Source organism: Trichechus manatus, unplaced genomic scaffold (genome assembly GCF_000243295.1).
Source record: "Trichechus manatus latirostris isolate Lorelei unplaced genomic scaffold, TriManLat1.0 scaffold00180, whole genome shotgun sequence".
In the NCBI taxonomy this organism is placed as follows: domain Eukaryota; kingdom Metazoa; phylum Chordata; class Mammalia; order Sirenia; family Trichechidae; genus Trichechus; species Trichechus manatus.
This window is the reverse complement of record NW_004444116.1, coordinates 373772-400507: the sequence shown is the minus strand read 5'-3', so window position 1 is coordinate 400507 and position 26736 is coordinate 373772. Positions and strand designations below refer to the sequence as shown.

Genomic DNA, 26736 nt, shown 5'->3' with positions numbered 1-26736 from the left:
ACGAGTGACTGGAGTACCAGAACGGGGGGGATAACAGAAAATACAGAGAGAATTGTTGAAGATTTGTTGGCAGAAAACTTCCCTAATATCGTGAAAGATGACAAAATATCTATCCAAGATGCTTATCGAACCCCACATAAGGTAGATCCCAAAAGAAGGTCACCAAGGCATAATGAAACTTGCCAAAAGCAAAGATAAAGAGAGAATTTTAAGAGCGGCTAGGGATAAACGAAAAGTCATCTACAAAGGAGAGTCAATAAGAATAAGCTCCAACTGCTCAGCAGAAACCATGCAGGCACGAAGGCAATGGGATGACGTATATAAAGCCTTGAGGGAAAAACACTGGCAGCCAAGAATTATATATCCAGCAAAACTATCTCTCAAATACGATGGTGAAATTAGGGCATTTCCAGATAAACAGAAGTTTAGGGAATTTGCAAAAACCAAAATTACAAGAAATACTTAAAGGAGTCCTCCGGTTAGAAAATCAGTAACATTAGATAACAACCCAAGACTAGAACACAGAACAGAGCAACCACATATCAACCCAGATAGGGAAGTCACCAAAGTAAATCAAAGCTAAAACACTGAATATAGAGAAACACATGTCAATATGTAAAAGATGATGACATTAAAACAAAAAAGAGGGACTTAAAAAATGTAGACATAGATTTTTCATACGGAGAGGAAGTCAAGGCGATATAAAGAAATAAAATATTGCTATAAACTTAGAAAAATAGGCGTAAATATTAAGGTAACCACAAAGGAAACTAACAATTCTACAAGTCAAAATAAAAAAAATACAGAAAATATAAAGACTTGGCAAATACAATATCAGCAACAATGAAAAACATGAAAAGAAAAGAAAAACATCTCAGCACAGAAGATTAAATGGAACAAAGAAACTTTGAACAACACAAACAAAAAAGACATCAAAATGACAGCACTAAACTCATACCTATCAATAATTACACTGAATGTAAATGGGATAAATGCACCAATAAAGAGACAGAGGGTGGCAGATTGAATAAAAAAACACGATCCGTCTATATGCTGCCTACAGGAGACACACCTTAGACTTAAAGACACAAACTAAAACTCAAAGGATAGAAAAACATATATCAAGCAAACAACGCTCAAAAAACAGCAGGAGTGGCAATATTAATCTCTGACAAAATAGATTTTAAAGTAAAATCCACCACAAAGGGTAAGGAAGGACACTATATAATTGATAAACGGGTCAATACACCAGGAGGACATAACTATAATAAATATTTACGCACCCAGTGACAGGGCTCCAAAATACATAAAAAAAAACTCTTAACAGCGCTCAAAAGAGAGACAGTTCCACAATAGTAGTAGGAGACTTCAACACACCACTTTTGGTGAAGAACAGAACATCCACAAAGAAGCTCAACAAAGACATGGAAGAGTGAAATGCTACAGTCAACCAGTTTGATCTCATAGACATAAACCGAACACTCCACTGAACCGCAGCCAAGTATACTTTCTTTTCCAACGCACATGGAACATTCTCCAGAATAGACCACATATTAGACCGTAAAGCAAAGCCTTAACAAAATCTAAAGCATCAAAATATTACAAAGCATCTTTTCTGACCATAAAGCCATAAAAGTAGAAACCAACAACAGAGAAAGCCAGGAAAAAAAATCAAACACATGGAAACTGAACAACACCTTGCTCAAAAACTACTGGGTTATAGAAGAAATTAAGGATGGAATAAAGAAATTCATAGAATCAAACGAGAATGAAAACACATCCTACCAGAACCTTTGGGACACAGCAAAAGCAGTGCTCAGAGAGGTCAGTTTATAGCAATAAATGCACACATCCAAAAGGAAGAAAGGGCCATAATCAAAACATTAACCCTACAACCAGAACAAGTAGAAAGAGAGCAGCAAAAGAAGCCCTCAGGCGCCAGAAGAAAGGAAATAATAAGAATTAGAGCAGAATTAAATGAAATAGAGAATAGAAAAACAATTGAAAGAGTTAACAAGACCAAAAGCTGGTTCTTTGAAAAGATCAACAACATTGATAAACCAGTGGCCAAACTGACAAAAGAAAAACAGGAGAGGAAGCAAATAACCCATATAAGAAATGAGATGGGTGATATCACAACAGACCCAACTGAAATTAAAAGAATCATAACAGAATACTATGAAAAATTGTACTCTAACAAATTTGAAAATCTAGAGGAAATGGACAAATTTCTAGAAGCACACTACCTACCTAAACTAACACAAACCAAAGTAGAACAACTAAATAAACCCATAACAAATGAAGAGATTGAAAAGGTAATTTAAAAACTCCCAACAAGAGAAAGCCCTGGCCCGATGGCTTCACTGCAGAATTTTACCAAACTTTCAGAGAAGAGTTAACACCACTATTACTAAAGGTATTTCAGAGCATAGAAAAGGATGGAATACTCCCAAACTCATTCTGTGACACCAGCATAACCCTGATACCAAAACCAGGTAAAGATACCATAGAAACAGAAAATTATAGACATGTCCCTCATGAACATTGACAGAAAAATCCTCAACAAAATCCTAGCCAATAGAATTCAGCAACATATCAAAAAAGTAATTCACCATGATCAAGTGGGATGTATACCAGGTATGCAGGGATGGTTCAACACTAGAAAAACAATCAGTGTAATCCATCACATAAATAAAAGACAAGAACCACATGATCTTATCAATCGATGCAGAAAAGGCATTTGACAAAGTCCAACACCCATTCATGATAAAATCTCTCAACAAAATAGGAATAGAAGGGAAATCCTCAGTATAATTAAGGGCATTCATACAAAGCCAACAGCCAGCATCATCCTAAATAGAGAGACTTTGAAAGCATTCTCCTTGAGAATGGGAACCAGACAAGGATGCCCTTTATCACCACTCTTATTCAGCATTGTGCTGGAGGTCCTAACCAGAGCAGTTAGGCTAGAAAAAGAAATGAAGGCATCCAGATTGGTAGGAAAAAGGCAAGGTATCTCTGTTTGCAGATGATATGATCTTATACACAGAAAACCCCAAAGAATCCACAAGAAAACTACTCAAACTAATAGATTTCAGCAAAGTTTCAGGATACAAGATAAACATACAAAAATCAGTTGGATTCCTTTACACCTCGAAGAGGAAATCACCAAACCAATACTATTTACAGTAGCCCCTAAGAAGATAAAATATATAGGAATAAATCTAACCAGATTTAAAGATTTTAAAAGATCTATACAATGAAAACTACAAGACACTACTGCAAAAAGTCAAGAGATCTGCATAAGTGGAAAAATGTACCTTGCTCATGGATAGGTAGACTGAACATTGTGAAAACGTCAGTTCTACCCAAAGCAATCTAAAGATACAATGCAATCCCGATCCACATTCCACCAGCATTTTTTAATGAGATGGAGAAACAAATCACTCATTTCATATGGAAAGGAAAGAGGCCCCGAATAAGTAAAGCATTACTCAAGATAAGAACAAAGTAGGAGGCCTCACACCACCTGATTGTAGAACATATTATACCCCGTGGTAGTCAAAACAGCCTGGTACTGTTACAACAACAGATACATAGACCAGTGGAACAGAATTGAGAATCCAGATATAAATTCATCCACCTATGAGCAGCTGATATTTGACAAAGGCCCACAGTCTGTTAATTGGGGAAAAGACAGGCTCTTTAACAAATAGTGCTGGCATAACTGGATATCTATCTGCAAAAAACTGAAACAAGACCCATACCTCACACCATGCACAAAAACTAACTCAAAATGGATCAAAGACTTAAATATAAAGTCAAAAACGATAAAGATCTTGGAAGAAAACATAGGGACAACACTAGGAGCCCTAATACATGGCATAAACACAATACGAACCGTAAGTAACAGTGCACAAGCACCAGAAGAGAGACTAGATAACTGAGGGCTCCTAAAAATGAAACACTTATGCTCATCAAAAGACTTCACCGAAAGAGTAAAAAGACAACCTACAGACTAGGGAAAAAATTTTTTGCTATGACAAATCCAATCAGCGTCTAATCTCTAAAATCTACATGATACTGCAAAACCTCAACAACAAAAAGACAAATAACCCAATTAAAAAATGGGTAAAGGATATGAACAGGCACTTTGCCAAAGAAGATATTTAGGTGGCTAACAGACATATGAAGAAATGCTCACGATCATTAGCCTTTAGAAAAATGCAGATCAAAACTACAATGAGATACCATCTCACCCCAACAAGGCTAGCATTAATCCAAAAAACACAAAATAATAAATGTTGGCAAGGTTGTGGAGGGTCTGGAACACTTACACACTGTTGGTGGGAATGTAAAATGGTACAGCCACTTTGGAAATCAATTTGACACTTCCTTAAAAAGCTAGAAATAGAAGTACCATATGATCCAGGTATCCCGCTCCTTGGAATATATCCTAGAGAAATAAGAGCCATCACACGAATAGTTATATGCACACCTATGCTCATTGCAGCACTGTTCACAATAGCAAAAAGATGGAAACAACCTAGGTGCCCATCAACGGATGAATGGATAAACAATTTATGGTATAGCCACACAATGGAATACTACGCAACAGTAAAGAATGATGACGAAGCCGTGAAATATAACATGGAGGAGTCTGGAGGTCATTATACTGAGTGAATTTTGTCAGTCACAGAAGGACAAATATCTTGCAAGAGCACTAGTATAAGAACTCAAGAAAAGGTTTAAACACACAAGAAAACATTCTTTGATGGTTAGGAGAGTGGGGAGGGAGGGTGAGGGTTATTTACTAACTAGATAGTAGATAAGAATTATCTTAGGTGAAGCGAAGGACAGCACACACTACTACTACTAAGCGGAAGTCAGCACAACTGGACTAAACCAAAGCTAAGAAGTTTCCTGAATACAATCAAACACTTTGAGGGACAGAATAGCAGGGGTAGGGGTCTCGGGAACATGCTTTCGGGGATGTCTAGGTCAATTGGCATAGCAAAGTTTATTAAAATGTTCTGCATCGTACTGTGGTGAGTGGCGTCTGAGGTCTTAAAAGCTTGCAAGCGGCCATCTAAGATGTATCAATTGGTCCCAGCCACCTGGAGTAAAGGAGAATGAAGAACACCAAAGACAGAAGGAAAGTATTAGCCCAAGAGACAGAAAGGGCCACACAGACCAGAGACTTCATCAGCCTTAGACCAGAAGAACTAGATGGTGCCCAGCTACCACCTGACAGGGAACACAACAGAGAGTCCCGGGTGGAACAGGAGAAAGGTGGGGTACAGGGGTCAAATTCTAGTAAGAAACCCAGACTTAATGGTCTGACTAAGACTGGGGGAACGCTGGAAAGCATGGCCCGTGCATTCTTTATCAGACCTGAAATAAAACAGTTTCCAAGGCCAACTCTTCCGACAGGGATTGGACTGGACTGTGGGACATAAAGTGATACTCGTGACGAGTGTGCCTCTTAGCTGAAGTAGATACAAGAGACTGAACAGGCAGCTTCTGTCCGGAGGTGATATGGGAAGGCAGAGAGGGTTAGAAGCTGGTTGAATGGAGACAGGGAATCAGGGATGGAAAGGAGTGTGGTCACAGTATGGGGAGAGCAATTAGAGTCACGTAAGAATGTATATATAAATTTCTGCATGGGATAAAATAAAAAAAAGTATACAAATCATAAAAAATTTACTCCGACAATGAAGAAGTGTTGGATGACATTGGCATTTTGTCAGTTGTGATAATAACTCCACTCGTGGAAGGTTCTGGATCATCTGGATTATCCCTGGGAACAGGGATGGTAGTCAGAAGATTAGTGAGAGTTATCTGTATGGTCCTTCTCTTTTTTCTTCATATATTTCTTGGTAGCATCTCATTGCTTGCTGAATGTATAAACTTCAGTAAAGCGATCAGCGTTTGGGTCCATATTTTCAAGCAGCTGAAGCCCCTGATTTAGTTTAGAAAAAAACTTTAGGTTATCCTTTCACTGTAAATTTTTTTGACGACTTCTTTCTTTCCTCTTCCTCGTTATTTCTCTCTTCTTAAGCATTTTTTTCCTCTTCAAAATCCAGTAAGTTCTGTTCTGTCAATCCCCCTTCTTTGTGATCTGAGCTGTTCCACATAGGTGCTTCCTGCTTTTCTGGTTACACACACATTATGTAAGCCAAATCTGCATTTGAAGCAATGAAACTAGCCCTTGCTGGCATTAAAGTACTTGAGGTGGTCTTGCTGTTGCTTCAGGTTTTCAAAACGGCTGTGTGTTTCATTTGAATTGTCAGTAAACTCATAGGAATCCTCTTCTGGATTTAGTCTTCTATCTAAATTATCAACAGCTTCTCCATTTCGTGGATTGGCGCTTGCCTCTTCTTTGTTAAAATTGTCAGTTTTATGCCAGTCGCACCTTTACCTGACTCTAGAATCCTATTCTTATCCTTAATGATTGTCAAAACAGTCAAATGATACAGTCCTTCCTCACATGCTATTTCACCAACTCTATTTCCATTATCGTAGACCTTAATGTTCTTCCTCTTTATATCTGTGTTTACAGCCTTCCTCACCTTTTTTTTTTTGGATTAGAACTTTCAGTGGCATGACTTCTTTTGCTAGACATACCGTTGAGGGTATAAGTAGTACAGGTGTTACACTTAGAGAAACTTGAACAGTTTGCCTTCAGATTAACAACTGATGTTTCTTATGGTATGAAATGCTGAATAAGATGATGCTGTAGGCCTGGTCTACTGGAGCCCTGCTGGTGCAGTGGTTTAAGTGCTTGGCTGCTATCTGAAAGTTTAGCAGTTCGAAATCACCAGCCACTACGTGGGAGAAAGATGTGGCAGTCCGCTTCTGTAAAGATTTACAGCATTGGAAACCCTATGGGTAATTATACTCTGCCCTATAGTGGTCACTATGAGTCGGAATCAACTCGATGGCAGTGAGTGGTTTTTTAGGCCTAGTCTACCCTCGTGGCATAGTGGTTAAGAGCTAGGCTGCTAACCAAAAGGTAAGCGCTTCAAATCCACCAGCCGCTCCTTGGAAACCCTATGGGGCAGTTCTACTCTGTCCTATAGGATCACTGTGAGTCGGAACTGACTAGATAGCACCTAACAAAAATAGCAATGAAAGCAGTGTCAGTGTTCTAACAAGGAAGTCCAAGTGATAATGGGTGTTGGGTGTGTGTGCAGTTCAATTGCTGTATGTCATTAGAGTTGAACATTGCCCAATTGTCTCTCCATTACGACTCCCAACACCAACTTCATTGTAGACTAAGCAGGCCATAGCCTGCTATATAGTAGTTTTTGAACAGTAATTCATAAAATCGAACATCTGTGAGTGAACATCTGAAAATAATAACATCAGCAAATTACATGCTACAACACTGTATGAAGTACGTATACTAATGATAAGCTGTTTAAAAAAAAAAAAAAAAAGCAGTCCTAGTGTAGTTTGTCGTAACTCGAATACGTTGTAAGTCGAGGACTACCGGGACTAATTTAACTACATTATTGTCAGAGAACATACTTTGTATGACTTGAATCCTTTTAAATTTATTGACATTTGTCTAGTGGTCCAGAATATGGTCTATCTTGGTAAATGATCATTGAGCACTTGAAAAGGATGTATATTTTGCTATGTTGGGTGGAGTGTTCTGTAGCTGTTATTATTAGTTTCCCATTACTGCTGTAATAAATTACCACAAGCTTAGTGACTGAAAACAACACACATTTATTATCTTATAGTTTTAGAAGTTGGAAATCCAAAATGAGTCAGCAGGGCTGCATTCCTTCTGGAGTTTCTAGGGGATTATCTGTTCCCTTGCCTTTTCTAGCATGTAGTGGCTGTCTGAATTCCTTGGCTTCATGTTCCCTCCTCCATCTTCAAAGCCAGCAGTGTAGCATGTTCAAATCTCTCTGTCTTTGACTCTGACCTCAGCTTTCATCATCACATCTCCTACTCTGACTCTGGCTCTTCCCTCTTGCTTTCCTCTTATAAGAGTTCTGGGTTACATCCAGATAATCTCTCAAGGCCCTTAACGTAATAATCACAGCTGCAAATTTCCCTTTGCCGTGTTAGGTAGCATATTTACAGGTTTAAGGAATTAAGACATGGACATCATTGCGGGGGGGCATTATTCTGTCTGCCACAGATATATGTTAGGTCAAGTTGGTTGATAGTGTTTTTCAGGTCTTCATATCTTTGATTTTCTGTTTGCTGGTTTTTTTTCGATTATTGTGAGAGGGATATTGAAACCTTGGACTTATGGATTTGTCTATTTTATTCTATTGGTTCTTGCTTATTGTATTTTAAAGCTCTGTTATTAGGCACATAAACATTTAGGATTATTATGTTCTCCTAATGAATTAACCCCTTTATCACTGAGAAATGATCTTTTATATTTAGCCTGGTATTATTGTTTGTTCTGCAGTTTACTTTGATATTTGGTTAGTGTTAGAATGATATATCTTTTTCTGTCCTTTTTCTTTTAACTTGTATCTTTAGATTTAAAATGAGTTACTTATAGGCAACATGTAGTTTGGTTTTGCCTTTTTTAAAAATCCAACCTGGTAATCTCTGCCTTTAATTGGAGTGTTTAGACCACGTAAATTTAATGTGATTTTTTTGTCTGGTTTGGTTTAAATCTGTCATCTTGCTGTTTGTTTTCTATTTGTACTGTCTTTGTTCCATTTTTCCTCTATTCCTGCCTTCTTTTGGATTGAGTATTTTTTTTAATTCCCTTTTGTCTCCTTTGTGGCTTATTAGCAGTAACTTTGTTATTTTAGTGATTGCTTTAAGGTTTTAGTATACATATTTAAATATACTAAAGTATGTAAGTATACCTTCAGGTGCCACCACCTGTTTGTCAGTTTGTCATACTGTGGTGGCTTATGTGTTCCTGTGATGCTGGAAGCTATGCCATCAGTATATGCCATCAGTATTTGAAATGCCAGCAGGGCCACCCATGGTGGAAAGGTTTCAGGAAAGCTTTCAGACTAAGACAGGCTAGGAAGAAAGGCCTGATGATCTGCTTGCAAACATTAGTCATTGAAAATCTTATGGATTATGATAGAACAGTGTCTTCTGACTCACTTGCTTTGTATGTATCATCAGGAGGGATTGATGGCTATAGGAGGACATTATGTTTGGTGAAATAGAGGGCTAGCTAGGGTGAAGGAAACCCTTGGTGAGAAGGATTGGCATAATAACTGCATTGATAGACTCACATGTCAGCAATCATGAGGTTGATGCTGGGCTGGGCAGTGTTTCATTCTGTTGTACATAGATCACCATGAGTCAGAGTCGACTCTATGGCAGCTGTCTATCTACCTTCAAGTGATATTATACCACTGCTTGAATAGTACAAGAACCTTACAATAGTTTACTTCCTTTTCTCCTCTTCCAGTTTTTATGCTATTTTTGTCATATATTTTACTTATACATATGTTATTATTTTTGTTTAAGCAGTGAATATTCTTTCAAAGAGATTTAAATAATAGGAAAAATTTTGTATATTTATGCATTTAGTTGCCATTTCTGAGGTTCGTCATTGCTTTGTGTACATAAGTGGTTCTCAGTTGGAAGTAATTTTGTCCCCCAGGAGACATTTTTGATTGTCATGACTTGACTTGGGGGGGGGGGAGGTGTACTGCTGGCATCTAATGAGTTGATGCCAGAGATGCTGCCAACAATGTATAGGGCAACCCTCTACTATTATTTAAAATAATTATCTGGTCCAAAATATCAATAGTGCTGTGGTTGAGAAACCTTGGTGTAGGTTCATATTTCTATCTAGTATCATTTCCTTCTGCCTGAAGGACTTTAACATTTATTGTAGTGCAGGTCTGCTGTTGATGAATTCTTTCCATTTCTGTATGTCTGAAAAAGTCTTTATTTCACCTTCATTTTTGAAAGATATCGGGAATTGAATTCTGGGTTGACAGTTTTCTTCTCTGATGTTGTTCAGTTGTCTTCTTACTTGCGTTATTTCTAACAATAACAACAAAAACTACTGTCATTTAAAAATCTTTTTTCCTTTGTCTTTATGTATTTTTTTTGTTTGTTTCTGACTGCTTATAAGATTTTTTCTTTATCACCGAGTTTGAACAATTTGATTATATGTGCGTTGGAATATCTTTGTTGTTTCTTTGTGCTTGTGATTTGTTGAGCTTCTTGGATCTGTGGTTTTATAATTTTCATCAAGTTTAGAAAATAATCAGCTATTATCTCTTCAAATATTATTCTGCCCTCTTTTTTTTTTTTTTTAAGGACTCCAATTGCACATATATTGGACCACTTGAAGTTGTCCCATGCTCCCTAATGCTCTTTTTTTTGGATAGTTTCTATTTCTGTGTCTTTAGTTTACTCATCTTCTCTTCTGCAATGACTAATCTGCTGTTAATACTTCCCAATGTATTTTTCATCTCAGAACATTGTCACTTTCAGTTTTAGAAGTTACATTTGGTCTTTATTTATATCTTTCATGTCTGTCTTTAACTTTTTGAACATATACAATGCAGTCATATTAACTTCCAGTGTTCTTGTCTGCTAATTCTAGCACCTCTATCAGTTCTAGGTTGGTTTTGATTGATTTTTTTCTCCTCATTGTTGGTTGTACTACTTATGCCTGATAATCTTTGATTGCATGCTAGACATTGTGAATTTTACCTGTTGAGTGCTGCATATTTTTGTGTTCCTATAATATATTCTTGAGCCCTCTTCTGGGATGCAGTTTAGTTACTTGAAAACACTGTGTTCCATTCAGATCTTACTTCTTAAGATTTGTAAGGTGAATTCCAGAACAGTGTTTAGTATTAGGCTATTTATTCCCCACTACTGAGGCAAGACCATTTTGAATATTCCTGGAAACTCTCAAGGCAGTAAGCTGAAACCTCATTTGTTTCCCAACTCTCTGGGATTACTGTTCTTTGTTGCCTGTGGTCCAGTGTCTTGCAAAGTGTTATTTCATATATTTTGTTTGAAATTTTTTCGTTGTTTCATTCAGGAGGGTAAATCCAGTTCTTTTTATTCCCATTTTAGCCACTGCTTGATCCTTTTAAGGTTTGTTTTTGAACTGTAAGTTTTGTTAGGGTTAGTCTACTGTAACCTTACTCTAAGATTATGTTTCTAGGCACTCATGACCACTCTTTAGTGCAGTGATTCCTGGAATGATGCATAGGATTTGGCAGCAGGCTAAAGATTATTACAGAAAGGATAGAAAAGAGGATCGTCAGGAAAACATATGTGCATAAGCAGACTCCAAAGAAGTCAGGTGCAGGCTTCCAATTCCTCCCTTTTTTTTGGTCGCACAGATGTATTATATTAATTCCCTGTGCCTGCTCTAACAAAGTACTACAAACTAGGTGGTTTAAAACAACAGAAATTTATTCTTTCACAGATTTGGAGGCTAGAAGTTCTATTCAGGGTGTCTTTCCAAAGACTCTAGGGGAAGATCCTTCCTTTTCTCTTCCAGCTTCTCACAGCCCCAGGCATTCCTTGGCTCATGGAATCATAACTTCAATCTCTGCCTCAGTCTTCCCTCTGCATCTGTCTGTCTCTGTATTTTTTCTCTTTTTCTTGTAAGGACACCAGTCATATTGGATTAGGGCCCACCCTACTCCAGTATGAGCTCATTGTAATTAACTAACAACTGCAAAAACCCTAGTTCCAAACTAGGTCACCTTCACAGGTACCAGGGATTAAGATTTCAGCGTATCTTTTAGGGGAACAGAATTCAACCCCTAACACATGTTGTCTCTCTAGCTGTGATCCACAGAGACATTCAAGATTTCTCTACCCAGGGAAACCTGTTGGAGTCTTAGAGTCCAGGGCTCCGAAAGGGAGCTAGTCACGTAGGCACATACCTGCCACATGGAATGGTATTGTTCTGGGCACACAGAATAACATCATTGACCAGTGACTGTGTGAACATTCCAAGGTTTTTAATTTTCAGAGCTTGTTCAAGGGTCAGTAATATGGCTTCAGGTGTTCCTGGAGATAAGAAAGGATGAGCACCAGACCTGCTCTTTTAACTCTTTCCTTGTAGGATAGACTTTCCCTGCTAAAGTGTGTTAGAGCTGTTTTTAGGAGCTGATTTTATACATCTCTTTTTAACCGTACGTACAGTGATGCCATGTTGGTAACTTGGTATTTACTGTGGAGATTGTATTTACATTATGGAAAATCTGCAAATGCTACAAATCAGGGTCGTTTTACTTTCAGAGAACCAGTTTACCACTGGGCATAGCTTTTCTGTCTTTTCTTCTGAACGGCCTGGGTGTTCACAGATTTTTTCTTCAATCTAGATGGCTGTGATTTGCACATCTGTCATCCCTGTGTAAGCTTTTAGAGTATTTAATTCACAGCTTCCTAGAAGTTGTTCTTTTTTTGCTTTATGTAATGTCATCCCCTGCATTTGCAGACCGGTATTTGTTCAAAGTTTCAAGAGTATCCCTATGCAGATTTTTGGAGCTCCACCTCTGTGCAGCTCCCTCTTTTTCTTTAAGGCACATAGTTCTGTCTTGCCTGCTGTCCAAAATATGAAAACACTCGTTTTAGATATGTTGCTCAGTTTTATAGTTATTTACAGTGGGAGAGCTAGTCCAGTTACTCTCTCATAGCCGGAAGCAAAGTGCCAATGAATAGTTAACATATTTATCTCTTTTAAAACAAAATTAATGCACACTCACTCAGTGTTTCAAATACATAGTAAATAAAGAAAAAGTAGGTAGTTCTCCTGCATTGCCTCCAAGTCCCACTGTCCATTCTCATTGTTCATATTTGGTTGTGTATTCTTTCAGTTGTTTTTTTTTCTATGCATTTACATGTAAGCTTTACTATTTATAAAATAAAAAATGGGATCATACTGTGTATACTGTTCTTTTCACTTATTAATATATTGTATACATATTACCTAATCAGTACAAAAAAGAGATACCTCATTTTTAAAATGGCAGTATAAAGTACTTTAGTATGAACATACAGTAAATTCTTTAACCACTATCCTATTAAAGGGCAATTAAGTTTAATTTTTTTTTTCTTCACACAAACAGCATTGCAGGAACACTTGTACTTATGTCTTTGCACCCTGAGGTGTTTTTGAAGAATAAATTCCTAGAAGCAGTAAGACTGGACTGAATGGTATATGTATAAATTTTGATAGATCCTGTCAGATTACACACCAAATAGATTGCATTAGAGTTCTGTTCCTACCTCAGTACACTTGCATACTTCAGCAGTGTTACCCAATTTGACATCTCATTGTTTTACTATTTTTTATTTTTAATGAGGTAGAACATCTTTCATGGTTTATTAACCATTTCTTTGGTAAATTGTTTGTTTGGGTTGTTGATGGTTTTTGTTGTTGTTGTTATTATTGTGGGTTGGTTATCTTTTTCCCTGATTATTTGTTGGGATCTCAGAATGTTGTCTTTTAATTTTGTTTATAGTATCTTAACAAAAGTTCTACATGCTTGTGTGGTTAAATCTGTCAGTTTCTCTTTTTGTCTTCTACTTTTTGGTTTCCATATTTCAAGTTTATAAAATTCTATTCCTGTCTTTTATTTTACTATTTTATTTTGCTTTTTCTTTAAAATTTAATCTTTAATCTAGCAAGAATTTTTGTGTATGCTGTGAAGGATTTTTTTTTCTCAAACAGACAATCATTTGTTATGACATTGTTTATTGACTAATCTAGTTTATCCTAACTGATTTGAAAGTTGTTTAATCCTTTGACTTAATCTTATGCAATCTTATAAACATGGGTCTGTTTCTGGAGTCTGTTTTGTTTTATTGGGTTTTATTCTATACTAGGCCACTCTGTTTTAATTAATCTTTTGGTATGTTTTGAAATGTGGTAGAATAAATAACCCCCACCCAAATTTTTTCAAAAAAATTTTGGCTATTCTTGCACATTGTAGGTAGTAAAAAATATTACTGATGATAGTATACATATTATTAATACTTGATATATCTTGGAACACAGAGATGATGATTAACAACAGTGGCAAGCACTGACTGTGCCAGACCCTAAATGAAGCATTTCACATTGAAAATCTTTTAATTCTTACAGTAACACTGTGAATTAGTTTTTATATTCATTTTACAAAGGAGGAAATATTGTCAGAATCATTTTTCAGATAGCCTATAGCTTGTCTTACAGAGCCCTGGTGGCTCAGTGGTTAGGAGCTTGGCTGCCAGCCAAAAGGTCAGCAGTTCGAATCCACCAGCCACTCCTTGGGAACCCTATGAAGCAGTTCTGCTCTATGCTGTAGGGTCGCTATGAGTCAGAATTGACTCGACGGCAATGGGTTTGGTTTGGGTTTGGTTATAGCCTGTCCTTACTTCTATCAGTGTTGCTAAATTTATCCCTTTCCCGGGCAAACGCTTTCTGGCTAAGCAGAAATGTATTTGATATTTCAGGAATCAGTGACCTTCAAGGATGTCATTGTGGACTTTACCCAGGAAGAATGGAAACAGTTGGATCCTGTGCAGAGAGATTTGTTCAGAGATGTGACACTGGAAAATTATACACACCTGGTCTCTATAGGTAAGGATGACTTCTAAGTTAATATCTGGGGTTGGGCTGGGATTCTCTCTTGTGCTTAGGTGAGTTTTGCTTTTAGGTTTAGGAACAAGAGATTCCTAAGTTCTAAAAGGTTTGGAAAGGTTTCTATTCTACTAACAAGTAGAGGAGCAAACAATAATTTTTCTGGACTCAGATCAGTTCCCAGCCTATATCCCCACCACATCTGGGAATTTGTAACATTTAAGCTTGTTAAGCTATCCACTCCTGTCAGGTTTGTCCCGCATATCAAAGCAGTGAGACTGAATTCTGATATTGTACTTTTCCCTTACAGCAGACAAGTTCTTTTCTTTTTTTCCCCATGAGCAGGACTCCAAGTTTCTAAACCTGATGTGATTTCCCAGTTAGAACAAGGGACAGAGCCATGGACAGTGGAACCAGGTGTTCCAGTAGGTACTTCTAGAGGTAAGTCATGGAAGCCCAGCAAATCAGTGTCTTTAACTCTAACCACAAACCTGATAGAGGATTTAATTCCTGAAATGGAGATGTACTTGCTTCTTTTTAAAATGTTTCCTGTGGAGAAGTGGGAAGCCATTTGTTTGGGACTCTCTTATGTTTTGTCATATCACAAATTGTCTCAATATATATTCCATTTTTATACTCCCTTCAGCGGAGATGTCCTTCCTGCCTTTTCCTAAAGCCAGCTTCTCATTCTGGACTCTGGATTCTATCTCATCCCACCTCCTTTGGGACCTTGATCTCATAATTATTACCTCACTTTTCAGCCCTTTCAGTTTTCTCTTTTGGATCCACAGGCTCTATCCCTAGTGCCTTCAAACAGAAATAGGTAACCTGTATTTCCAAATATCTTTACTCAACACAATTCATCTTTCCGGCCACCATCCAGCCTCTCAATTCTTTCCCAACCAAACTCAGCAAAAGTGAGTTATGTACCTGCAACTTTTGTTTCTTTATCACCTATTCTTTTCTTAGTCTCAGTGTGTAGGTTCTAAGCCTGTCATCTCCTCAGACTATCCTTAAAAGGTATGAATAAACTTTTTTCTAAACCGTTAAGTCCTCAAACTGCAGAGGGAAGTCTTCAAGGACTTGACTGTGGAAAATTGCACAGACCTAGCTGCTGTCTGAGGAGTACCTGTCCAGAGTTAATAGAGGGAGAAACCCATTGCCCTTGAGTTGATTCGGACTTATAGCAACCCTACAGGACAGAGTAGAACTGCCCCATAGGGTTTCCAAGGCTGTAATCTTTGTGGAAGCAGATTGCCACATCTTTCTCCTGTAGAGTGGCTAGTGGGTTCGAACTGCCAACCTTTTGATTAGTACCCAAGTACTTAACAACTGTGCCACCAGGGTTCTTAATAGAGGGAGAAGGGGCTCCTTTTTATGCAGATGAAGAGGGGGAGGAGTGTGCCATAGTCAAATTTGGGAAATGCTGAATTTGATTATTAATAGGCATTATATGAATTTTCAAGAGGATTGCATAGAATGTAACATTTCTCTCTCATTCTTTCTCTCTTTTTAACTATGATTCCTTTTTTTTTGTCATACCATATCTTCAGAATTTTTCCCCAAGAAGATGGTTTCATGGAACACAATTTGAAAAACTCTAATTATTTTTGTAATAAAAGCTTCATTAACTGGTGCTTATAGTTTGTTAATTTTGGGGGAAATCAAGTTGTCAAGTTTTATTACAAATTAAAAGTTAAGTTTTAAAAGATCCCAACTTGGCAAGATAGAAGACAATTTTAAAACATTTAAATGAGTGTAGAGAAAATCCAGGTTTTTCAAAAAATGTTTTAGTCATTAACTAAAAGATTTATTTAGGTAAAAATAATAAAAACGCTATGTCAAATAGATAATTTAGATAGTTCCAGTTATCTAGTCAGTGGGCAGAAGGAAAGCACTTTAGGTATTTAACGCCATTCTTTTATTTTTTTATTGCTGATAGCTTTTTTGTTGGGTGGCTAAACCTGATGATGGTAGTCTTAGGAAGCCAACCCTCGGTTCTGCCCTCATCAGCATTCGGAGCAGACTTATTCTTAGCTAGTGGATTGGCTCTTTTGTGTGTGAAAATTATTTTACAGTTTTCTAGGCATTTGTATGGGTAATTAAAGTTGTGGCAGTACCTACACTGAGGTAGTCACTGGCCCTAGGCCTTGTCTTCAGCATTTTCCTTATCCTCTGTATTGTCATTCTCTCTAGGCTGTCTTGGTGACACAGTCCTTGCAGAATTGTGATCTGTAAACCCTGATAAATATTCTGTTCCATTGGTCTACCTCGTTTACTTTTTTTTCCTGCAGCCTGGTCGTCAGCACCCTCAGTTACTTCTGCATACACAGGGATGTCTGAATACTGTGGTCAATGCCTGTAGACTTTGCATCTCATAAAGTGGGAATTGCTTTCTGCAGTAGGGATTGTTTTGTTCAATCTGGCCTTCTGGAGCCTTCTCCAGTCCTTCATTCTTTGCCTCACTGTTGATATTTGGGTAATTCTGCTGGTAATTACATGGAGGAGCCAACAATGTGGATAACATTTTTCAGTCTGCTGCATATTTATTGCCTTCACCTGGAACTCCAGTGAGGCCTGAAGAAAAGCCACTTCCATACTCTTTTCTCCTTTAACAACATCAGACTCCATGGTCTCCATCTCCTTCACTGCAAAATACTTCCAAGAGGTATTATTTATGGTGATCTGCTGTACAAACATATCTTCCTTGGTATCATTCCTGTTGATGAAGACATATCCATTTCTTATATTGAACCTTTTGGTTGTTTCCAAAACCAGCGTTGCATTGATCTTCTTGTCCCTGATGGAGAAGTTCTGCTGTTACAAGGTTGTATACGCTTATGCTCCCTGTACTATTACCCATGATGCCAGGTGGGGGTGGGGGGTAGCAGGTGGCTCTGGGTCTCTGCCTCGTGCTTGCAGTGATAGTGATTGGGCTGGCAGCATGGGACAGACTCAGGGTTCCCTAGGGTTTGGTGTAACTTCTCTTACCAGTGGAACCAAAAAAAATGGTGTTTTAAATACCGCCTTTATTCTTTACTGAGTCTGCCAGGATTGAATACCCTGCTTCTTTTAGTTGTCATTTCTCTTGTCTTGGGCAACACTATACTTCTTGTTATGTACTTTCCTTTCTTTCTGTTTCTTCTGATCTTTTGTTTGCTGATATACTGCTTTTTTCCATTAGTATATTTTATTCATCCCATTACCCTAAATAGCCTCCAGGATCTTCCCTCTACCTCTGCTCTTTTCTCCCTTACATTCCTATGTCTTCAGCTATTCTTTTGTGTTTCTGTTTTGAGCTGACATTTCTTATCCTACATTTGGACGTTCCGGTTAATCTCCTACTTTTAGAATCTTCCACTTCAACAAACACTACTCTAGTCCAATCCTCTATTTCTTTTCCTAATCCTCAAAATCCTAGACTTGAACCTGCTATCTTCTTCCTCTTGAATTATTTCTTCTACTGTTTACAACTTCGCCATTTCTACAGTATTCTTTCATTGTTTCATGCTTAAAAACCATGGGGTCTTAGCCAAGTCTTTCAAGTTTGTCCTGTCTTTAAATTGTGACTCTTGGAATTTTGTTTTATTGTTCATTGCCAATGAATCCCATTTAAGAATGCCTCCTTTAGATTCAGTTCATCTGTATCTCCTCATAGCCATTTCTATGGTTACCTTTTTAATTAACTAGTATCTTAAATGGAGTTCCCTTACTAGTAGTTCTTAGCGATTATGTGTGGAATTGAATTAGGCATTCTCTTGCCATTTTCATATTTTATCTAACATTTTCCTTAGCTTTTTCAACTTCCTCTCCAAATAATAGGCCTGTATTTTGTAAACCCTCAGAATTTCCCAAGGGATCTATTTCTAGTTTTATTAGATCATTCTCACAACAGCAGTTTTCTTTTTCTCTATTCAGAGACTACCGGCATTTTCTTTTTCTTTCAGACTGGGAGACGAGGCCTGAAAATAGTGGGTCAGCCTCAGAGCTAGACATTTCTGATGAAAAGCCATCTCCAGCGGCAATAGTGGAAAAAGTCAGAAGGGATTATCATGGGAGTTCCAACTTCTTAAAAACTTTCGAATCTGAAGGCAGTCCAGAAGGGGAACAGACAAACGAGTGGACACTGCCAAGGGAAATAAAAATCACTGAGAAGAAAATACCTACTTGGAAGAAAGGACTTGTAAGTAATGAATATGGGAAAAGCATCAATATGAGTTCAAACCCTGTAACACAAGAAATATCTTCAGAAGGGAGCCCTCCTAAATGCAATGAACATAAAACTGGTGTTAAACAGAATTTAAACCCAATTAAAAAAGAGAAATCTTGTAAGTGCAATGAATGTGGGAAAGCTTTTAGTTATTTTTCAGCTCTTATTCGCCATCAGAGAACACATACTGGAGAAAAACCCTACAAATGTAATGAATGTGAAAAAGCCTTCAGCCGGAGTGAAAACCTTATAAACCATCAAAGAATTCATACTGGAGATAAACCATATAAATGTGATCAATGTGGAAAAGGCTTCATTGAGGCTCCATCTCTTACTCAGCATCAAAGAATTCACACTGGAGAAAAGCCCTATAAATGTGATGAATGTGGGAAATCATTTAGTCAGAGGACCCATCTTGTTCAGCATCAGAGAATTCATACTGGTGAGAAACCATATACTTGTAACGAGTGTGGAAAAGCGTTTAGCCAGAGGGGCCACTTTATGGAACATCAGAAAATTCATACAGGAGAAAAACCTTTTAAATGTGATGAATGTGATAAAACCTTCACCAGGAGCACACACCTTACTCAACATCAAAAAATTCATACTGGAGAGAAAACCTATAAATGTAATGAATGTGGGAAGGCCTTCAACGGACCCTCAACATTTATCCGACATCATATGATTCATACTGGTGAAAAACCCTATGAATGCAATGAATGTGGGAAAGCATTCAGCCAGCACTCAAACCTCACTCAACATCAGAAAACGCATACGGGGGAGAAACCCTATGATTGTGCTGAATGTGGAAAATCCTTTAGTTACTGGTCATCCCTTGCTCAACATCTGAAAATTCATACTGGAGAAAAACCTTACAAATGCAATGAATGTGGGAAGGCCTTCAGTTATTGCTCATCCCTTACTCAACATCGCAGAATTCACACCAGAGAAAAGCCCTTTGAGTGCAATGAATGTGGAAAGGCTTTCAGTTACCTCTCAAACCTTAATCAACATCAGAAGACTCATACCCAAGAGAAAGCCTATGAATGTAAGGAATGTGGAAAAGCCTTTATTCGTAGTTCATCTCTTGCTAAACATGAGAGAATTCATACCGGAGAGAAACCCTATCAGTGCAATGAATGTGGAAAGACTTTCAGTTATGGCTCATCCCTTATTCAGCATAGGAAAATACATACTGGAGAAAGACCTTACAAGTGTAATGAATGTGGGAGAGCATTCAACCAGAACATACATCTTACACAACATAAGAGAATTCATACAGGAGCAAAGCCTTATGAGTGTGCTGAGTGTGGTAAAGCTTTTCGTCATTGTTCATCTCTTGCTCAACATCAGAAAACTCACACAGAAGAAAAGCCCTATCAGTGTAATAAATGTGATAAGGCCTTCAGCCAGAGCTCACATCTGACTCAGCATCAACAAATTCACACTGGAGAGAAGCCCTATAAGTGCAGTGAATGTGACAAAGCCTTTAGTCGGAGCACTCATCTGACTGAACATCAGAATACTCATACTGGAGAGAAACCTTATAACTGTAATGAATGTAGGAAAACTTTCAGCCAGAGCACATACCTTATTCAGCATCAGAGAATTCATTCAGGAGACAAGCCTTTTGGATGTAATGATTGTGGAAAAGCATTTAGGTATCGTTCTGCTCTGAACAAACATCAGAGACTTCATCCTGGCATATGACTATTTTAGGAACATCATAAGAGGATACATTTAATCTAGCTCATCTTTTTTTTAAGTGTGAAGGAATCAATATGGATTGAGAAACTGCTTAAAATATTTTAAGTTTTCACAATCATGGAATGAAAAGTACATTGGATTAAACTAATCCAGTTACGTGACATTGGGAAACTCAACCATTTTACGCTTCAGTTTCCTCATCTGTGAAATGAGGGATTTGGAGTAGATGATTTTAAAGGTACTTTGGAGTTTTATATTAATTTTGTACATTCACAGTATAATCTTGAATAGGATTATTATACATCAGCATTTTGCTATGTTGAATCTGGAATGTGTGTTTATGCATGTTTTGCCAATAGAAGGCATTTGTGCTTCAGTAACTAGACTGGGGATCTATTATGCTCCTGTTCTAATGCACTTAAGTTGTTTAGGTAACTGCTTCCTAATAAAAAGAATTATAAAATACCAGTGCCATGAATGTGGAAAGACTTTCAGTTATGGCTCATTCCTTATTCAGCATAGGAAAATACATACTGGAGAAAGACCTTACGAGTGTCAATAATTCAGTAGCATATAATAGCATAACTCAGTATGAGGATTAAAACTTCCTATTATTTTTTCTTCTAGTGTGTTTTAACATTTAGGAGTGTCTTAGTTTTCTAGTGCTCTCATAACACAAATACCATAAGTGGGTGACTTTAAAGATCAAGAATTTATTGTCTTATAGTTTTGAAGGCCAGAAGTCTGAATTCAGGTTGTTGGCAGAGCTAGGCTCTCCTTATTTCTTTCTCTCTCTTCTCTAGAAGGTCCTTCTTTGTCTCTTTCATCTTCTAGTAGCTGCTGGTAATCCTTGGGATTCCTTGGCTTGTAGATAGATCTTTACATGGTCTTTTCCCCATGTGTGTCTGTCTGTGTCTATTCTGCTCTTTTTATAAGATAACACTCAGAAGTGATTAGGTTTAGGACCCACCCTACTCTGCTATGACCTCATTAACATAACAAAAGGAAACCTCTGTTTCCAAACAGTGTCGTATTTACAGGTTCAGGGGTTAGTACTTCTACATGTCTTTTTGGGCGACACAGTTCAGACCATAATAAGGAGTTTATCATAACTACACTGATCAGCTTCTACAGCTTAAGCTTGGTTGCGTAGTGGAATCACCAGGGGAACTTTATAAAATTCTATTGCAAAGGTCCCACTCCTAGAGACTGTAATTTAATTGGCCTAGGATGGGACCCAGGCCTCAGTATTTTTGTTTTAAACTCCTAATGTGCACCCTGGAGAGAACAGTTGGCTTAGGCTTCAGTACCCACTCCTTTATTTATTATCTTTTCCTTGTGGCTGTTCTTTGAAGCCTTACAGATTACACATAATGTAATTTTGACCATTTAATCTTGTTTTGTAAATTGGGTTCTTGAAAGCTCTGGAAGGTAAGGTCAATTTTCTTCCTCACCAAAGTGCAAATATTAAAGAGCAGTGTAAAAGAATGTGATGTCACTTACTTGTCCTTGGTCACCTAATAGCAGAAGCAGATGACAGTGTGAATGACATCCCTGGAGATGGGCAGCCCACAGCCTACATGGCCATTGGTAGCAGCCCTGGTCAGGATAACATTTGAGCCAGAACCAAATATAGGTCTAATTGTAAAGAGATTGTTGTTAGTTACCATTGAATCAATTCCGACTCAGGGAGACCCCATGTTTGCAGGTAGACCTGCTCCGTAGGGTTTTCAAGGCTGTGACCTTTCGGAAGCAGATTGCCAGGCCTGTGTTCGGAATTGGGTTCAAACCGCCAACCTTTTGGCTAGTAGTTGAGGCTTAACCTTTGCACTACCCACTGACTCCGCATAAAGAGGTAAATAGACCTCTCATATTTTCTCCAGATACAGTCTAATTATCAGCTCAGCAATTGACAATTGCCCTTCCTAGACTTGAGTATGGAAAGCTCTGAGAACAGAGGGTAGGCACAGAAATGGATCATTATGTAAAAGGAGTTCTTCTAGTCTTTTTCCACAAACAGAAGAAATTTGGGGGGTGGGGGGGAGGTGCTGCAGATTTATAGACGTGAAAAAAACCACTGCCATCTTTTTTGCTTATATAGATGCCAGTGACCTGCATCAGAATTTTGTTACCTCTTTAATTGACAATACTAGACAGTGAAGAATAGAAAAAACAGAATTCAAAATAACCATTTACATCTTAGAATCATTTTCAGTTATAATTTGAAATATCTATAAAGGAATGTCATCTTAGTATTTAATAATTCCTCTGGGCTCTCATTGTATGAGAATTATACTTATTTCATTGCACAGAAGTGGAAACTCTGGCTGACAGGAATGGATCTCAGGTTGTAGGATAAGCTTTGGTTGGAATCTGAGCACCTCCATAGTACAAGGAACTGAACTTTTGATATTCAGTTAAAGACTTCCCATTTCAAAGGAGATTCTGAAATGGAAAACACCACAGTTTATTTGGAATGGGAAGACTTTTGTCCTTATGCCACTCTGATTTTTTCCTATATGAAGGAATAGAATTTGAGTTACGTGGACAGTTGTAATTAACCCTGAAAGATCTTACTTATTCCATTAATTTTCTCTCAGATGGTTTCCAGTCAAACCCAGACCACCAAGAATTTGTGACCACTACCTAACTTAATTCTTCATTTAAAAATTTACAAAAAAGCTCTTATCTTTGATGCTTGCCCTCTGCTTGCTTGTCCTTCATCTTCCCAGACTAGAAACGTGCTAATACAAGCCAGATAATACGGTCCTGGAGAACGGATAGGCAGTGAGGCTCCAGAAGTTAGCATGATCCTGATTTCTCTATCTCCTTTTCTGAGTATCTCAAAAACATCTCTCTCTAATAGCCATCCCAGAACACATTGCTGTTTTCCACAGCAGGTGGACCTTGCACATGGTTCTCTTGCTCAGAAATATCGATCTGATTATACACCATGGTGAAATAAGTTTTTGTTCTTGGTCACCTCACATGTTCCTTAGCCATGTACTGTCCTGCGCTTATTTTTCCCCCTCTTTACCTCTATTTTAAGAGGTGTTTGAAAGGAATTTTAAACGATTTCTCATTTAGTCTGTTTTTTCTTAATTCTGAATGTAGAATTAATAGAAACACTAGGTTACATAGAAATCTGGGGTAACACTAACATTAATTCCTTAATACTTATGCTGAAAGAGTAGAGCAAAATTAAAATCTAAAAGGGATAATTAGAAGTTATAGCTATATTCTTAGTTATAATGAGTCCAGAAAAATAGCAGAGAAAATCAGTTTACCTTAGAGGTCTAACATCCGTTGAACAAGATCTGCCCAGAAGTAAAAGGATCTCAGAAATAACCAATAAAACCAGACAGTTGTTCATGAGGGAAATGTTGAATAATTTGTGAGAGTCTAAAAAAGTTAAAACAATGCTAGAGATTTATTAGCCAGTCATACATTTTGTAAATTGAACAACACACAGCATGAGTCTAGATGTTACACCTGTGATGAGACAGTATGGTGTATTTGTAGTCCAAGGAACAAAGAAAGTCAGAGATGTCCAAGGGTTTCAATGAGTTTTTTGGAAATTCATCAGAATGTCTCTTGAAATTCTTTCTTCCTCAGAAATGTGTTTTGCTAAGAAGACAAACGGCTCAGGTCTGAGGGGCAATGCCTGCCTAGGCCAGCTTGTCTGGAATGTAGAGCCATTCTAAGAGGGTTTGTTACACATAAAGTTAAAGACACGAGCTAGTTATTATCTCTAAGGTTTAGGTTACTTATTATCTTGAATGTTTGCCCTGTGAGGTCAGGTAGCAGCCACGCTTTCCCAGGCTTGGCATAAGTGACTCCATCTTGTTTTTAGCTTCCACAGCCACACAAGGAGTTTTCTGCTACTTATAAAAAAGTCTAGTACCTTTGTGTGTAATTTCTTTGTTTCAGTGTCCAAGATTGAACATGCGGAGACTAATCTAGCATATGAAGTTGCTTAAATTTCCAAATAATAAGAATTAGAATCATCACAAAGCTGGTTCCTATGAGGTGGAGGTCAGACATCCCTCCACTTCCCAAAGTCTTCACCATTTCTGACAGCAGCCATCCCCTCACAGCACTCTTTACTTCAGCTGCTGGGCTTAATAATTCATTGCAATGGCCACACAGAACTCACCGTACTCACAGTTATTGGTTTATTAGGGAAGTAACAGGCTACAACTCAGGATCAGGATCAACTTGGAAGAAACAGGATACAACTCAGGAGACAGGATACAGTTTGTCAGTCAGGACGCATCCAAACAGGACAGTTCTCAGCTCCTTGGCCATGCTAGTCTGACGACCCTTCTCAACCGTGCGTGAAGGCAGGCCCTTCTCTCAGCCATGCATGTGCCCTTCTCTGCCTTCAGCCTCTATGGCCTCTCTGCTGCTAACTGGCCCAACTCATGGCCAGTGTAGCAGCCTGCTTGGCTGCTGCCATCCTAACAGCAGCTTTCTGCTGTCACCACCAGCTCTGCCCTGGGGCCCCTCTAGGCCTCTGCCCTGCTTGGGCAAGTTTTATAGCTCTTGTAGCTCCACCAAGGTACCTGACTCTGCCAGAAAACCTGCCCGAAGATGCTTAACTCTCTTTCAGTGGGCTGGCAAGCACACCATAGCTGTCTTGCACCAGTCCCGTGGTTCCCACCACTTGTATTGCTGCTGCTGTTTCTCTGCTACTCGACTCTGCTGTGATTGCCACCATTTCTCATTGTCTTGCACTGTCTTCCATGTTACAGTTCTCTCTTCTGGGTCTAGGAAGTTCTCAGTGTAGGGACCCTGGGTCCAAAGGACGTGCTCTGCTTCAGACACTTCTTGGTGGTAGTGAGGTTCCCCCCGATCCTCTGTGGGATTGGCCCTTATATAAGCCTAGCAGGATGGCAAAACAGACTGTGATGTTTAAGATTGTGTGTCAACATGGCTGGCCATGATTCTCCGTGTTTTAATGTAATCACTCCCATGATTGAATATACTGTGAGTAGCCAATCAGATGAAAGGGAGTCTCCTTGGGGGTGTGGCCCGCGTCTGTATATAAGCAGACGTTCTGGCGTTTTGGTCTCTCTGGATCCTGTGGCTGCTTCCTGTCGTCTTCATCTCCCGTTCTTGGGACTTGAGCTGTCAGCTTATCTGCCGAACCTGGGATTCATCGATCTGCACAGCCTGTGAGTGGGAGCCCTGCTCTCTGACCTTCTGATCTTGGGGTTGCGAGCTTCCTGCAGCTGTGTGACTTGGGAGAGGCCTCTACCCTGATCCACGGCCTTGGGACATTCTAGCCTCTACAATCACATGAGCTGTTTCCTTGATACAATCTCTCTCTATATATATATTTATACACTTTACTGGTTTTGCTTCTCTAGAGAACCCAGCCTAAGACATTTGGTACCGAAAGTGGTTCTAGAGAAACAAAATTGTAAGGATGAGTTTTCTAAATTGGTTCTCAAGTCTGGTTAGTCATAAATATGTTGATGACTTTGCTTCCAGCAGTAAAGAGGTCACTGCTAATCCATGCAGCGAGGTGGCAATACAAATATGCAAAATATCACCACTGGTAGATCAGGTATTGATGAAAGGTGAGGCTCAGGGTGAACACGTGTGATATCTTTCTACAGATTTGTCAGAATGAGAAGTATAAGGAAGCTGGTTGGTTTGTCCTACTTTTGCTAAACAAACTGATGAAGGAAAGAGATGTGCTCAGGGCTTCATAGTTAAGGCTCAAGTGCCGCATACATGACCTCAAGGCTTCCACTTGTGCTTTGAAAGAAAGCCTTATTTCTTGTAGTAACAGAGCTGAAATTGCTGAAAACCAAACCCAGAGTCTTATCATAAGAGTGGCTGAATTACAATGCCAGCTCAATTGCAAACCTCGAGAGGTGTCTGAGGTTAAAGTAAGGGCATTGATAGGGAAGAGATGGGATCCTGAGACTTGGGATGGGGACATATGGGCAGATAAGCAGGAAGCTGGGGCCACTGAGCCTGTAAATTCCATTGAATCACTCCTGCCAGCAGAACCAGTCCCATCTGAAGAGATTACTTCATGTTTGTCTGCTAAACCGCCCTGCGCAAAAAAACCATCAGCCACTCCACTCCCATCTGAGGAGATTAGCCCTAGCCCAGCTGCCTCTAAAGAGCACTTGCCTGAGACATTGTCTGGAGCATTGCCTGAGGCAGGTGCTTTACAAGATAATGCTGAATGTTCTCAAAACAATTCCACACTACTGATTCTGGCTTCTAGACCTATAACTAGGCTTAA

At 38.6% G+C, this 26736-nt stretch overlaps 1 protein-coding gene across 3 annotated transcripts in view; it reads left to right on the top strand.

Moving 5' to 3' along the window:
- The window catches only part of ZNF184 (zinc finger protein 184), a 33709-nt gene extending 12773 nt beyond the window's left edge, over window positions 1-20936 (top strand). For all 3 annotated transcript variants that reach the window (XM_023741398.1, XM_023741399.1, XM_023741397.1), the window contains 3 exons: window positions 14428-14554; window positions 14900-14995; window positions 18502-20936. In XM_023741398.1, coding sequence (XP_023597166.1) covers window positions 14428-14554; window positions 14900-14995; window positions 18502-20474 — 2196 coding nt within the window. In that variant the 3' untranslated portion in view covers window positions 20475-20936. The remainder of the gene's footprint in view (window positions 1-14427; window positions 14555-14899; window positions 14996-18501) is intronic.
- The last annotated feature ends 5800 nt before the right edge of the window (window positions 20937-26736 follow it).